The 14,990-nt window shown below is 47.6% G+C and overlaps 2 protein-coding genes across 2 annotated transcripts; both read right to left on the bottom strand.

Annotated features, from left to right (window-relative positions):
• Positions 1-567: 567 nt before the first annotated feature.
• On the bottom strand, positions 568-8,985 carry ctr9 (CTR9 homolog, Paf1/RNA polymerase II complex component). Its single transcript, XM_023824540.2, has 24 exons — positions 8,818-8,985; positions 7,579-7,677; positions 6,867-7,106; positions 6,659-6,776; positions 6,471-6,560; positions 6,124-6,380; positions 5,810-5,917; positions 5,461-5,697; positions 5,285-5,374; positions 5,053-5,181; positions 4,529-4,712; positions 4,357-4,445; positions 4,063-4,248; positions 3,884-3,971; positions 3,640-3,788; positions 3,412-3,528; positions 3,123-3,268; positions 2,823-2,894; positions 2,599-2,734; positions 2,369-2,515; positions 2,011-2,165; positions 1,729-1,825; positions 1,528-1,640; positions 568-1,442 (listed from the first exon to the last, which is right to left on the bottom strand). The coding sequence occupies exons 1-24, from the start codon at positions 8,860-8,862 to the stop codon at positions 914-916; spliced, it is 3,621 nt and encodes a 1,206-aa protein (XP_023680308.1). The 5' UTR covers positions 8,863-8,985; the 3' UTR covers positions 568-913.
• A 1,923-nt stretch (positions 8,986-10,908) lies between these two features.
• Positions 10,909-14,490, bottom strand: lyve1a (lymphatic vessel endothelial hyaluronic receptor 1a). Its single transcript, XM_023824485.2, has 6 exons — positions 14,224-14,490; positions 13,747-13,912; positions 13,081-13,220; positions 12,531-12,755; positions 12,342-12,420; positions 10,909-12,212 (listed from the first exon to the last, which is right to left on the bottom strand). The coding sequence occupies exons 1-6, from the start codon at positions 14,315-14,317 to the stop codon at positions 12,032-12,034; spliced, it is 885 nt and encodes a 294-aa protein (XP_023680253.2). The 5' UTR covers positions 14,318-14,490; the 3' UTR covers positions 10,909-12,031.
• Positions 14,491-14,990: the final 500 nt, after the last annotated feature.

The following is a 14,990-nucleotide window of genomic DNA, read 5'->3' as shown; positions in this document are numbered from 1 at the left end:
ACCTGAACCCATCTGCATGAGATGGGAGCACAATGGACATCTTCCAGGGTCAAAGGTCAAACATTACACAAGCGCTGCCTAATCTCTATTATAATGGACCTCAGGAACCACTACATACACCTGGGATTTCACTGTCGGACCCTTGGTGTTGAAAAATCTGTTACATATTAATCTTTACCTATAGTAATGTTCAAGAGACCTGACTTTGGTGGTCAAATCATATTTAAATTTCACAGCATATGAGCATTAAGCGCAAACCCTATTACAAAATCAAGATGTCATAAAATTCAATACTGATCTTCTCGCTACTGTAGGAACAACATGTTAATGTTTTACTGCTCAGTGTAAGCGGAACCTCGAAAGTCACTTGCATAATTCAGACTTTGCTGAGGACAGACGGCATTCTGGGTGGTTAAAGACCCAAACACAACTTAATAGCCTCATAGTTAGCAGTAATGACACTGGGGTGGCTGATCACTTCAGTATATTCAGTTTACCTCAGATTAATATAAATCGAACCACATTTAAACAAATACTTCAACAGATGTAATCAGGAAGAAGAAACGGTTCATTTATCCATTTTTATTGTCTACATAACAGTTCATATTGTTCTAAAAGTTCTGAAAAGAATTTGGCATCTTAATTGGGTGTCGCTTTTAATATACACAACACAGGTCTGACGCCCATAGCTCATTAACAACAAAAAAAAAAAACTACAAAAGAAATCTAGAAAGAATGAGGTGAGCTTGGAGTTTGACATACAATTTAAAAAGAAATGTTATCAGAACTCCAAATGTGACACATCACCTTGTTTCATGTGATTATTTCAGTAGAATAATGCAAAAAAAAATAAAAATGGTTTACTGTTGAAAGATTCTCTTTATGTGAGGGGTGGGGAGACAATGTCCGGCCCTCAGTCGCTGTCGTCGTCGGACCCTGGATTGGACGCCTCGTTGTTGGAGTGCTCCGGTTCAGATTCATTGTCAGATCTGCGTGGCGAGCCCTCGTTGTCCGAGGCCCTGTCCGAACCCCTGTCCGAGGCCCTATCCGAGCCCCTGTCTGAGGCCCTATCTGAGGCCCTGTCCGAGGCCCTATCCGAGCCCCTGTCCGAGCCCCTGTCCGAGGCCCTGTCCGAACCCCTATCCGAGCCCCTGTCCGAGTCTGCGACGGGCGAGTTGGGCCGCGAGTCCTCCCCTGAGGCCTCCGAGCGGCTCCTCTTGCTCTCATTGTCAGACTGTTCCGAGTCGGACTGTGGCTGCAGCCGCTTCCGACTCACCGGCCCATCGCTGCCCGAGTCGTCCTCGGAGTCGGCCATCTCCCGTGGGCTCCCGGCCTCGCTGCCACTGCCACCATCCCGCCCTCTGTCCGACTCGCTGTCCGACGCGATACGCTTCCTGTGCGACGACTCCTCTTCAGAGCCAGAGCCGCTGTCCCGGGGGATTCTGGGAAATGGATGCGTGGGAACTGTTACTGCACTCTGCGCACAGAGCGAAGCACCGATTCCTCTCATGATATCGAAATGCTCACCTGTCCTCAGCGATTTTCAGGCCATCCTCGTCAGAGGAGGAATCGGAGGACGAGATGATGGCCTTGGATTTGATCTTCCCTTTGAGAGACTGCGGCATCCTCTCTGGCTTGGCCTGTGTCGGGAATTCCACGCCGTAAGTGGGACTTTCACGAACATTCACACCAAGTCATACATTTTGGGAAGGGGGGGGAGGCACAGACCTTCTCAAATCGCTTTCGTTCCCTGGCCTTGCGTGGCTTCTTGGACTGGGACGCCTGCTCATCATCCTCACTGCCTTCATCTCCTCCCTTCACAGACCTGTAACATAAATGTGGAACAACTTGCAGGAAATTCCCACCAAAATATTACAATTTCAGGCAACTTGCATTAAAATCAGCAGGACATTTAAGTAGCACTGAAGCATCCAGCACCCAAACATCTTCATGGTTAGATGGATTGTCCCGTCAGACCCACCCTCTGACCTCTGCCCCCTGCGACCTCACCTTCTCCTCTTCTTGCGGGGCTTCCTCTCGCCCTCCTCGTCCTCCACTTCCTGCTCACTCCCGCTTCCGCCCTTCCTCCTCTTCTTCTTCTTCATGGGCAAGTCTTCGTCTGAGTCGTCGTTGACAAAGTCATCCATGTCACCCCCCTTCTTGCGCTACAGAACGACAAACATATATTCCAGAGATAAAACTTTTATATGATTACCCAGCCAGCCATGAGAATCGACCCCACAACCTCCCGGATATGGGTAGAGATTCCTAACCTACTGAGCTAGCCATCACCCTACTTCCCGAGCAGCCCCCTTCCATTTTCATTAGTAGGACAGTCAGAGCCCGACTTCACAATGCTGACACTCACCCTTCCAGAACTGCTTTTCTTCTTCTCCTTGGATGGCTCCTTCATGCCCTCGGAGAATGTGAGGAGGTTCTTGGTCTTCTCCACATACTGGGCCCTCTGCTCCAGCAGCTTCCTCTGCTCCTCGGCCTCCCTGTTGCGCTTCTCCTCCTGCCGGGCCGAAGCGTGAGGTGGTGAACTGGGAAATCAGGCGGTCAGCCTTCCCCCCGAGTGGGAAAGGGGTCAGCGCTCACCTGCTCCTTCATCAGTTGCTGCCGCAGGAGGTCCCTCTCCTGCTCCTGCTTGGCACGGAGCTCCTTCTCCTCCTCGTCCTGCTTACGGGCCCGAGCCACATGATACTGTGCCTGGCTCAGCAGATCTGAGCACTGCCTAGAGGGCCACACGCACAGGTCTGGGTTCACAGGATGCAGTCATGGGAAAACATCACCAGGTTCCCTCCAGACTGGAGATCCCTTACCGAGCTTCTGTGGAAGCCAGAGCCAGGTCAAACCTCATCTTGTCTCCCGCTTTGCTCAGGTAGCTGAAGTACCTGTACAGCAGGCCAAGGAGTAAAGGTCAGGATTTATCATCCTGTGCATGATGCAGGTCTGCCCCCTGCAGGCCACACATAAATTTAGAAGATGCTTTTATCCAAAGTGACACAGGGTCAGACAGTACACCTGGAGCAACTGGGGTCAGGAACCTTGCTAACCACTCTGATGACCCCGGGACTTGAACCGGTGACATTCTGGCGTCCTACAAGCTGAGCCACACCTACCTGTGGGCCAGTTCCAGCTCCTTGACGGCACTCAGCACAGCTTTCAGGTTGCTCTTCTCATCCTTCAGCACCAGCGTGGCCAGCCTCTGCAGCACCAGTGCCACGTTGAACATCAGCACTGTGTCGTTAGGGGCCACGTGTCGGGCCTGGGGGGTGGGGTGGGGGAGGTCAAGTGGGGTTTGGAGATGAGATTCTCATGTCATCCATGACATAATACCAACCCTCTGCCACAGGGATACAGGAAGTGAGAAACCACCCTGGCATCCACCCCACCCACACCCTCCTTCACCTTCAGCAAGGTCTGCTTGCACTCTTGTAGCTTCCCACACTTAAAAAGGGCCCGAGCCAAGTAGAGGAGAACCTCCGTGTTCTGGTGCTTAAAGAACTTCTTCAGGCAGTTCTCATACTGTACAAAAAAACCACACATGGACACGGGTAAGACAAACAGCGAGCCACACCAATGGGATGCCTGCCTGACATCGGCCCCGCCCCCCAAGTTCAGACTGCCTCTCCTCACCATCTGCACCGCGCTGATGTACTGCTTCTGCTCCACGTAGATGTGCGCCAGGTTAAGCCAGACGTCGCTGATCTCTGCCGTCGCCTCTCTCACCTGGGCGAAGACGTCCCGGGCCTCACGGAAGTAGCCCTTGTGAGCCAGGACGGCACCTGCAGACAGGTGAATGAGGGAGGAGGAAATGATCTCGGATCAGATTAGAAATCGTAAGCGACGAAGGCCTAACGAAACACATGCGAAGACACACCGATCCCGTTGGCAGCGTAGAGGTTCTTCGAGTCATTGCGCAGGACCTGCTTGTAGATTGCCAGGGCTCGATCTTGATGCCGCTTTTCCTGGTGGAGACAACAGGGAGAATGTGGCCCCTTAGTCATCTGCTGAACGACCCAGCCAGACCAGCCCAGCCCAGGTCAGAAGCTGCTGTACCTTCTCACGGTCCCTGGTGGGCTGGTGCAGTGTCTGCAGCCAAACGTTTCCCAGCGCCAGCATGGAATACGTGTCGTTCTGCGTCGATTGCTGTTTCAGGATACGTTCAAACTTCTTCTGGCCCGGACCCCACTCCTGCTTTGCCAGGTGGAGGTTCCCAATAAGGGACCAGGCGTCTGGGTGGTCCTGGTAGAGCGCAGGGGTAGCGGGCACAAGCCAACTTGTCAAAGTGCCTGACGGGACACAACATGTGTCCACCATTCAAGGAAGAATTGCAAACTTTTTGAGAGCTACCTGGTTGATCTGCAGGGCTTCCTTGAACCAGTCGGAAGCTTCGTAGAAGTTGCCCTTGTCGCGAGCCATGGCCCCGAGGCGCAGGTAACCTGTCGGACACGGCAGACAGATGCATCAGAGCGATACCGCCAGAGATAGGAGGCTCAGGGGAGCGGGGTGGGATGGTGCCTACAGTCGACGTAGTTGGGGTGCTCGCGCAGAATGTTTTTGTAGAGCTTCTCGGCCTGGTGGAACTCGCACATGGCCTCGTAAAGCCGGGCCAAGTTGTAGGAGGTGGTGACAGAGATGGCGTTGTAGTAGTGCTCGTCGTGCTCGCCCTCCGCTTTGGCCCGTTCCAGGGAGGCCAGGAAATATTTCTGTAAGGGAACAGGACAGGTAGCTCTAATCCCAAGTCCCTCAGTAAGTTACAGCACCATGTAGCTCTAGTACCACACTAGCATGCTAACGGGACGGCTAGCTCTAGTACCGCACTAGCATGCTAACGGGACGGCTAGCTCTAGTACCGCACTAGCATGCTAACGGGATGGCTAGCTCAAGTACCGCACTAGCATGCTAACGGGACGGCTAGCTCAAGTACCGCACTAGCATGCTAACGGGACGGCTAGCTCTAGTACCGCATTAGCATGCTAACGGGACGGCTAGCTCTAGTACCACACTAGCATGTTAACAGGATCCCTCCACGTCTAACCAGCATACCTTGGCTTCACCCAGGTTGCCCAATCTGAAGTGCAGAGCCCCTAAGTTGTTAAGAATCTCAGGGGGGACATCAGCCTGGACTTTCTCCTGCAAAATGCGAGTGGCTGTCCCATATGCAGACAGTGCCCCCTGCAGGAGAGAAAGGTGATGGCAAGGCATTCACTCCATGGGCTTTTTAAGATGGGACCAGCATTACGGTACTGAAGGATGTGGGGAAAACTAAAAGCAATACCTGGATGTCTGTCTGTTCCAGAATCTGAGCCAACTCAATCCACGCCTCCACATCATCCGGGTACTGCTCAGTTACCTTCTTCAGGTGGCCCTGGAACACAAACACAGAGGTCAGCTGTTCTTACCCCATCGGTTGTGAAGAATAGAGACACAATCACAGTAGTCATCTCTCCTCACCTTGGCCACATCCCTCTTCTCTTGATCATCCAAGGTAGCATACAAAGAACCCAGGATCTTCATTGTCTCGTAGTTGTTAGGGTAGGCTTTGAGAACCTTCTCGAAACACTGCGCTGCATTCTCCTTGTCCCTGCGGTACACATACATCTGCCCCAGACCAAAGAAGGGCAGCACGAAGGTAGAGGAGGCAAACTGGGTCGCTTGATAGTAGTACTGGAAGGCCTGGTCATAATCCTCCTATAGGGTGAGATTCTCTGTAAGGCGACCACAGTGAAGCCAGGTAGCATATGCAGAGTCATGAAGGGACACAGATTCGATAGCCTGCGAGAGAGTCGTGCCGAGCTCAGACCTGAACGTGAAAGGAGCGTGCAAGCTGGTAGCAGCTCTCCGCCTGCATGGCCTCCACCTCCGTGTTGTGGAAAGCGTGGAGGGCCAGGTGCTGCACTTTGCTGTAATCCTAGTAAGAAAGAAAGAAAAAAAATCAAGAAAAACAAGTCACAAAACAAGAAGGCCAGCTGTGAATGGAAACAAAAATATAACAAAAACTTCCAATTCTTAGAAACAATACCCTAAATCTATATGATCTGAAAGTATGCGATGAATAATCCATTTAGACCATTGCCCAATAACAACAACCACCCCCCCAGCCATTTTCCCCTTTACCTTTTTGAAGAAGAAGTGATTGGCCAGGTGGTTGAGCACCATGGGGTTGCTCGGGTCGATGGTGTAAGCACGGGACAGCAGCTGCACGCCCTTCTTGATGGAGTCGGCCTCCTTGTTATTGAGCTCCAGCACAGCCAGCCCCACCAGGGCACCCACGCACTTGGAGTTGAGCTCCAGGGCGCGGCCGAACGCAAGCCGAGCCTTCTCCAGCTTGTTCAGCTTCACGAAGCAGTGACCCATACCCAGGCGCACCTCCGCTAAAGGGGGCAGAATCACAGGGTGAGACACTTTGTTGGGCCCCACAGAAACCGCCTCCGACCTCTGACGCGAGTCATGGTGGAACTTACCGGGACACCCTGGGTTTGTGCGAAGTGCCTTCTTGTAATAGGCCAGAGCTCCTCTGTAATCTTTCTTGTTAAAGGAGATACAGGCCTTACCTGTGAAGAGAGACTATTCAAGATGCTATACCTATCATTCGTACTCAGTATAGACTGACATCTTTAACCGTATGAGCTAAAAACTTTAGTCCACTTGCCAAGAAGTGCAGGGATGTTATTAGTGGACTGATTGAGAACGAAGTGGAACTGTGCATCAGCTTGGTCCATCTTATCTCCCTCCAGCAGACAGAAGCAGGCTCGACCCAGCAGGTGGTTCTGATGAATTTAGGGGTACCAATCAGGTTCATCTGAAAACTTGACACCCCAAGATACCATTGGCTCTGGAAGAGAAAATGAGCAGCTCACCTGATCGTACATGATGATTTTGTCCGCCATGGTGTACAGTAAGGTGGCTTGGGTGATCAGCTCCTTCTTGGCATCCTTGTTCTTCTCCTTGCGAGCCTGTTGTACGTAGTAGGCTGCAAGGGTGTCCAAACAGGTCATCTGGTCCTTTTCATGGTCCCTGTAATCCAGATTTCCATCGATGCGGGCCGCCTCGAGGAGCTTTACGAAGTCCTCTGTCTTCCCTTGCTTGTAGTACTCCAACTGAGGAAGACAGATGCTTTAAGTATGGAAGGTCCCTACTTCAATCGTCAAACATGCTAAATGACAGGTGCATGGCGGAAAATGTAGACTGGACCTGTCATTTTACATTTCTGCAGCTTCTCAAAAAAAAACAACAATAAAATTAAAAATGCTGCCCATAATGGCTTGTTGAGTCATCTCTATCATATCAACAACAGAGGTTACCAGGTATTTCAGAGTATTAGGTAAATATGGCAATGTAGCAAGATGACGACAGACACAGCGCAAAGCTCCTAATTGTCATGGTTTCAGGAAACCTTTATCACACATGTGCAATAACATCACACATTCAAAAAAAGTTCCAAAACCTTCTCTGAAGACCTGCTGCACATAGCCCAACGGCACCAATACTGCCCCGAACCCGGGACGTACTTTCCCCAACGTCGTCTTTCTGCCCGTATGGTTGTGCCTCCGAAGGGCCCCCGGGACTCACCGCCAAGGCGATCCATATGTGAAGCTGCGTGTGCTCCTGCTTCAGGATGCTGATGACCTCATCTCCTTCGGGAAGCTGGTCGAAGTCAAGCTCGATGACCTGCGTCAGATTTAACGAAGCCATGAAGATGTGTACATGCTGGCCATCCTCAACACATTCGACCGTCTTACAGACAAATATTTTATTGTACAGGAATTTCTGGATTCTTGAAAAGTGTTTTATAAATGTATAAGAATAGTAACAATGACTACAATAATAATAATAATTTAGGGTAGTGGTTAGGGAAGGGCACTTGTAATTGAAAGATTGCAGGTTCGAATCCCCGACCAGCAAGGCACCACTGAGGTACCCCTGCTATGTCACATTGTCACATATGGGTTAAACGCAGAGGACACATTTCGTTGTTGTGCACTGTATGCTGCGGTGTGTAAACAATGACAAATAATCACTTTATATTTATTTAACTAACTGAGGTTAAATAACAAGATTTGGGTGAAAATCAAATCTGAGAAGAAATGTTAAACAGATAGAGCTTTCGAGTACAAGAAAGATACAAATTAAACTGACATATAGAAATAAACTACAAACCGATTTAATGCAAAATTGTTGTATAATTTGGTTATTTACCGGCTTAACATGTTGCGTCTCCTGTTTAATATACACTCTTTTAAAGGGACCTTACGTGCTTCTACATATATGATTTCCATGTATTAGGCTAGATTTAACTGAAGAATTTCATCCTTCATGGATAGAAGAACATAACCAGATTGATTGATTATCACGCCTTGTGTCTATCTCTGCTTGCACTGGTTATTCAAAAACTGACCAGGGTACAGGTGTTCACAGGTGTAAACTACTCTACTGAACAAGTGTCAAAATACGCACTGTACCCATAAGCGGCGAACAAAGTAGAGATCCTGGCCTCATCTGTCACCACATCTAGGCAGTAACGTTAAAGGCGCCTGATCCAGCAAACCACTTAATTAGTTCATTAACTCTCTTCCGCTCTGACATTGTAACTTACAAAGGCGCAACCAGCACAGCTTCTGTTTTTAAAATGTAAGAACCGCGTAAACCGTATGATCACGAATGAATACTTGGGACACTTTAATTGAATTAATAAAACACTTTCCCGGTCAGATATTCTACAACGCCATTTTCGCTGAGATTAGCTACTGGAGAGTTAGCGTGCACGAAAAGGCCTACGAGCAGAAGAACCAGTCGAACAAGGGCGCTTACCTCGTCCGTGTCCCGCAGCGGGATTTCGATAGACCCCCGAGACATCTTGGCGGTGTGAGCCCCGGATCCGCACAAAGCGACTTGCTACGCACTGGTACCGGAGACCATCTACGCGACCACACTGAAGAGGCACAGAACTACTTCCGCCCTGCACAAAACAAAAGCGCATGAGCATTAGCGAGTGCTTCCGGGCCAATCGGTCACATGACTAATAGGGAGTCAATCCCCGCCCCTTCGGACTCGAGGGCTGAACCCGCATTGGCTCACTCCTAATGGCAGCATCACTGAACAATACAGACAAGTGTCAAACGACAGTTGAGGAAACAATAAATAGAAAATAAAGTTATTTGTAATAATAAATGTGTACACATAAGGATAGTTATAGAACTACTGACAAAGTACACCTTGAAAGATGATAAATATTGAAATTCTTATATCGTTGCAAAGAAAGCGGCTTGGCTCAGTAGCCTCACACCTCCAGGAACATTCATTTAGGATGATTAGTGTATCTAAGTTGCCCGTAATGTATGGCTGTGTTTGTTCCCTACGATAGACTGGCATCCATTTTAAGGCATATCCCAGCTTGGGATAAATTCTAAGTAACCCTGAGTTCGGGAGTGAGGTGGTCTGAGGCTCAGCAGGTTAGGTATTTATGCCCATGGTTAGATGCTTGCTGGTTTTAACCCTGTATTGACAGAGTAGCCACATCTTCATTGGGCTCCAGAACATTGTTCTCAGTTACCCCAGTATTGCTCCGGGGGTGTCAGATAAATGGCTGGCCCTGTGCTCGTACCCCAAGCCTTGCTCTCGTGTGTGTGTGTGGGTGTGTGTGTGTGTCTGAAAGGGGAGCCAAATGGGATTGCATTGTTATGTATCTGTACCAGTACAAATGGCAAATAATGCATCGGTTCCGGTTCGTTACATTTCTTAAAAGCATGACAGTATATTTTAATGGAGGCACAGGAGTGCAGTGGTTAGCACTATCTCCTCACACCAGGGTTCCGTGTCTGCAGTTTGCATGTTCTCCCCATGTCATCGTGGACTTTCCTCTGGGTTCTCCGGTTTCCTCCTTACAGTCCAAAAACAAGCTGTGGCTAATTGGCGCTACCACATTGCCCACTGGCGTGTGAGTGTGCCATATTATGGGTTGTTCCTTGCCCTGGACCCCCCCACGACCCTGAATAGGATCAGCGGTTACAGAAAGTGGATGTGAATTTTGTTCATTTAATATTATTATAGGTATTTCTGATCCTGTAGAGGGCGTGCAGAACGTTCTAATGCATAGTGTGATTAGCTGTAACCTTAAGAGGCAGGTGATGCACTGCTAGATGGTGCAGATATATAGATGATAACCAGAAGTGTATGAGGCGCTCGCACCATTAGTGTCCCATGTAGTGCACACACCAAGAACCTACCCTCCGTCATAAGGAGAAAAAAGGGACTGAGAGTGTAAAATACACTGTTACACACCGAAGTTTGTGACAAAGAGGATCTGCATTATTATCGGCTCTATCTTAAAAGCCTATGTGACGGCTGATTTTGTAGCCTCCGAATATTAAAGCTGTGATGTATTGTAGCATCTCTGCTAAGAGCAGCCCATGGTTAGACTCGAGCCGGCTGTCACGCCACTTTGCTCAGACAAATGACTGATGTTCATAAGCACTGTTTGACATTAAATAGACACTGCAGTCCACGAAAAATGGAAAATGCTTTACCTGCCAGACTGTATCCATGCCAACCGATGGACCAGTGCCAACTACCAGAATCTTCCACAGAGACTAGTTCCTCAAAAACACATAATTTCTACATGTTGTTTCTGGTCCATTTGACCTTAACTCTGCTGCTTTTCAAGAACTGCAAAAACTGGTAGTCTTCCTTTCCGGATTTCATACCTCTTACCCAACACAAGCTCTTGGTGAGCCAGGAGGGACCCCGGAAACTCAGGACACAAAGCTGGGGATTTCCTGGCTGAGTTGCACAAGGCCGTGGCCAAAATTCCGGCTCTTCAGAACCAATTCACAGGTCTGTAGTATTTTATGGTTAAATACTGAGTGTTCTGCTGTGGGTATTTAAAGAGGCAATTGGACAGCATGTTGTTCAGTACATTTATTGAAAACTTAATAAAGTAACTTATTGCTCTCCCAGAAGCCTAGCAGATGTAAATGATTACAGTTTTTTGACAGTATATCCCAGCCCCAGATCTCTCCAGTGTGGTGTCAGGCCATCATCAAGTTTCTATGCAAATTCAGGAGCACAGCATAAGTAACATGACCTTTACAGAAAAGAAGAGTCATGGCTTTTATTCCTTCAGAAATCGTCTCACATCGGATGCTCAGCTGTCTGACCTGGTTGCCACGGATGGGACTTGCATGCAGGGGTATCCGAGGGGCCCGGATACCTTTACAGAATCACGGGCCCCGCACTTCTTAGGGGCCCAAAAATATATGTCTGTGAAATATACTGAGCGGTCGGCAAAATTTGCCACAGATCAAATCCTCAAAATCTACTCAGGAGGCTCTGCCTGTGCGAGTTGCCTTTTGGGCCATCTCCATGTCTCTGAGCGGACCATTACATGGGAAACTTTCAATCATATAAATGATCTAACCAGAACTTTTAATAAACAGGCTGCGGAAATGAGTACAGGCCAGAACTTTATAATCTGCTCCGAACACAGTGCAGGCTCACATTCTGAGTGTGATTTTATGTCCTCCGTAGCAGCTGTATACCTCAGAATCATGTTTCCCTGTGGCTGGCTGGTAGACCCCAAACAGTTTTCAAATGCCATTTTCTGGCGTGATGTGAAGCAGACATGCATTCCACTCACTGTCCTTCTGCCACTCTAGCTGCAGTAACAGGCCTGTACAGAAACTCCAAGCTGGTGTTAATTCTCCTTCTTTGATGCTCAGACCAAACTTGCAAATTTGCCCTTTGATACATGTATAATTTACTGGAACAATTCAGATTAAGTACCTGGCCCAACAACAAGGCCAGTCTTTGGACCTAAAATAGTAAAGTCCTCGATCACAATCCTTCAATCCTTCAGGAAAAAAAGAATGTAATCCGTATATCACACGCAGTTGCAGCGGCTATAGCTCAGACCTTGCTTACACTTAGAGTACACTTGTTGTGCACTGATTGTGCACTCCTGTAGTTCTGGAAAAATGAAGTTCACTTCCTTTGTTCCTGAAATTTCCCGTTGTAGATTGCATTGCCCTCAGGGTGACGGGGGCTCCATGTCAGGGACCACAGACAGACTGATGTCATTTGAATTCCCATCCACCTCAAACTCCACTCGGTCCCCCCCTGCATCCTGTTTCCCGGATGGCTTCAGCTCCTCTGTGTCCTTGTTCTCTCTCTGCAGATCCCTCATACAGAACTGGGGCCAGCTTCCCTTTCTTTCTCCAACGGAAAGAATATAAAGTGATTATACACAAACCATTGTGTGATAAGCACGCCTACATTCTGTATCCGGATTGACGCATTTTTATTTCGACTATGTGACAATTGGCATGATCGACGCTCACCTTCTGCAGTAGAACAGTCCAGTAACTAGCATCAGCAGTGCAGCGGTAAGGATGAGGATGAGTACAGCCAAGAAAACATCTAAACACAAATAGCCAAATGTAAGAGAGTCATGCTCATATTTCTATGTTATGCTGGGAATAGGAAATGCATGCAGGTCAGACTCAGAGTCTGGGGGGCCAGTGAGGAACCTGACGGCTTGTCGCTGCTCATTGTGGGCGTTGCCGTGTCTGTGCATCCTGGTATTGAAGTAGACAAGTAGGCAGAGGGGATGAAGAGCGGAGTGGAGCCATTAGGGGTGAGAGTTGTGGAACGGGGGATGTGTGGAGGAGATGGGTGTAAGGACAAGGGAGTAGATGAGGACTCTGTCCTTTGTGAGATGTTTGCTGCTGGGGATGCCAGATGCACCTTCGGATCTGTCCAAAATAAAAGCAGGACACATATACATGTTGACATTAGTGACGAGATTGAACTGGCAGGTTTGTAAAGATATTAATCTATGGTAACACACCCATATTGATTCTATTTATGTTTCTTAATTGTTTTCAAATTGTCTCTACCCAGATTCCTGTTTTTTCACTTTGCCTAAACAACCCGGAGGTCTGTTTAGATGTCAGTGAAGGGCACTTCCTGTCATAAATTCCTAAACTATCCCTGAGGCCTGTCAGGATGTCAAAGAAGGGCACTTCCTGTCATTTAAGTTACGCAACTGGCTAAATATGCATGAATTGATGCGGCGACCTGTTCCGTTGAAGCAGAATGCATCGAAATTCCTGTGGGCCTCTGCTCGCCAAATTATGACCCCAATACCACCGCGACCACAACTGGCGGAAGATGTAACCCGGGGGATAACAGCAATTCGCTCCTCTATCCATCCGTACCTGTCACGAAATACATACAAAGTTCAAAATAAGGGCAGTGAAGGTGAACTGCTGGATGTGGTTGGAGATCGGGGAGGACCATTACCCAACACGATGACCTACATCAACGCTTCTTCAACATGTATGATGATTCTAAATTGTGAAGTAAATTTTTAAGTGCAGGGTTTTCAATGTAACTCTTGGTTTCAGAGCCTATTCAGTACTAAAGCATCAGTGACATAATTGCAGTATTTGCAGTGTTTGACATACCTTTAGGCTTAGCAGCAGTAACTGCCGCCTCACACTTTCTACAATTTCACGTCTTTCACTCTTCATAACCAGGCTACTATAATTCAAACTCATTGGTAGGTTTTCAAACCTGAACTGCCACAGAATCTCTGTTAAGCTTCCACCAGTTTAAGGGTAAATTTATAATCCTGTTATAATTCTGTCTCAATGGCCTGCTTTCCCATTGGAACTGCTGCATTCATCACATCCACTGCTGCATTTATCACAGTTCACCTCGAGCCAACCCAACCCTCTGTACCTGCAGGTCTCCAAACCGTGAGCGTGGGCGTTTTGCACATGAGCTCGATTGGCCAAGGTCATCCCCAGGAGCTGACACATGTCCCGGGCTGCAGATGCATTGAGGGCATACTCTTTGGGGGTGGATGAGAGCAGGAACACCCCAGCCGTGCCTTTTTCTGGAGAAACTGGGCAGAAAAGCACAGGCAGAGTATGCGGGAATAAGTATGCTCAGGTGCAAGATCTTGTTAAAAATTGTTAAATAAGCTAATATTTTTCTATGCTGTGTGTACATTTTACTTTCTGTACAATTACTTACTTTCTGAAGTTATTAAAAATATTGTTAATTAAAACTGCAAGAACATCAAGTATAGTATATGAAACATTTTATTTTGTAGATAATTTTATAATGTAAATATAATTAATTAAGTCTATGGAATCCTTTATTATATTCCTGAGCACATGTTGAGAAACCAGAACAGAATAGGGTTTTTCTTACCTTTGAAATCAGTGAGCTGGAGAAGATTTGCAGAGATGGTCAAGCACAGGAGAAGCATAAAGTGGAGCCAGACGTTTGCCATGGTGATGCACATGTTCTTGTTCAGGCTAGTTCCTCCGTGGTCGCTTTTGGCATTAGAGGGCTTGGGGAGAAAGTAGGGCAGTCCTCCTCTCAGGCAAGACAGGGACGTTGTGGAGATAAGCCCACTGTACGACTTATGTTACCAGGCACAGCCAGTACTCCTTCACTGAACTACACAGTGAGAAACAGGAAGTACACATCCCTGTGTAGTATGCTAATTGGGACTGGCAGGAAGAAAGTAGCCCTGATGTTCATGCATCATAGATAACGGTGGAGTTATTGGAAAGTTGGTGTGGATTTTACGTACTGTAGCAGGCACTCAAAACCTTAATAACAAATTGATAAAACACAAAAACACTTGTTTTCTCTTTGTTTTTGCATTTTTTATGTTTTTGTGTTTTTTAAGTTTTTTATTTTTTGTTTTTGCTTAGACCTTAAATGATGTGTTTTCTTAATGTGTCTTGTACTTCTGGGTCAGCTGACCTTTTCAAAACAGAAGTGCTCCAGGCCACCGGGGGGCAGTATATGGGATTTGAATTCCCCTGGTTTACCATTGTTTGTTTAATATGTAGGATGGCTAAGCTATAAATAAGCTATAAAGAATGGAACAAATTAAATCTGTAAATTTAGCTAGGTGGCTGGCCTACCCTGTGCGATTGTAAGGGAGAATAATGTTTGCTGTAAGT

The sequence above is a fragment of the Paramormyrops kingsleyae genome, chromosome 13 (genome assembly GCF_048594095.1).
Source record: "Paramormyrops kingsleyae isolate MSU_618 chromosome 13, PKINGS_0.4, whole genome shotgun sequence".
In the NCBI taxonomy this organism is placed as follows: Eukaryota; Metazoa; Chordata; class Actinopteri; order Osteoglossiformes; family Mormyridae; genus Paramormyrops; species Paramormyrops kingsleyae.
Note: the sequence above shows the minus strand (reverse complement) of the source record. Positions and strands in the feature narration are given on the sequence as shown.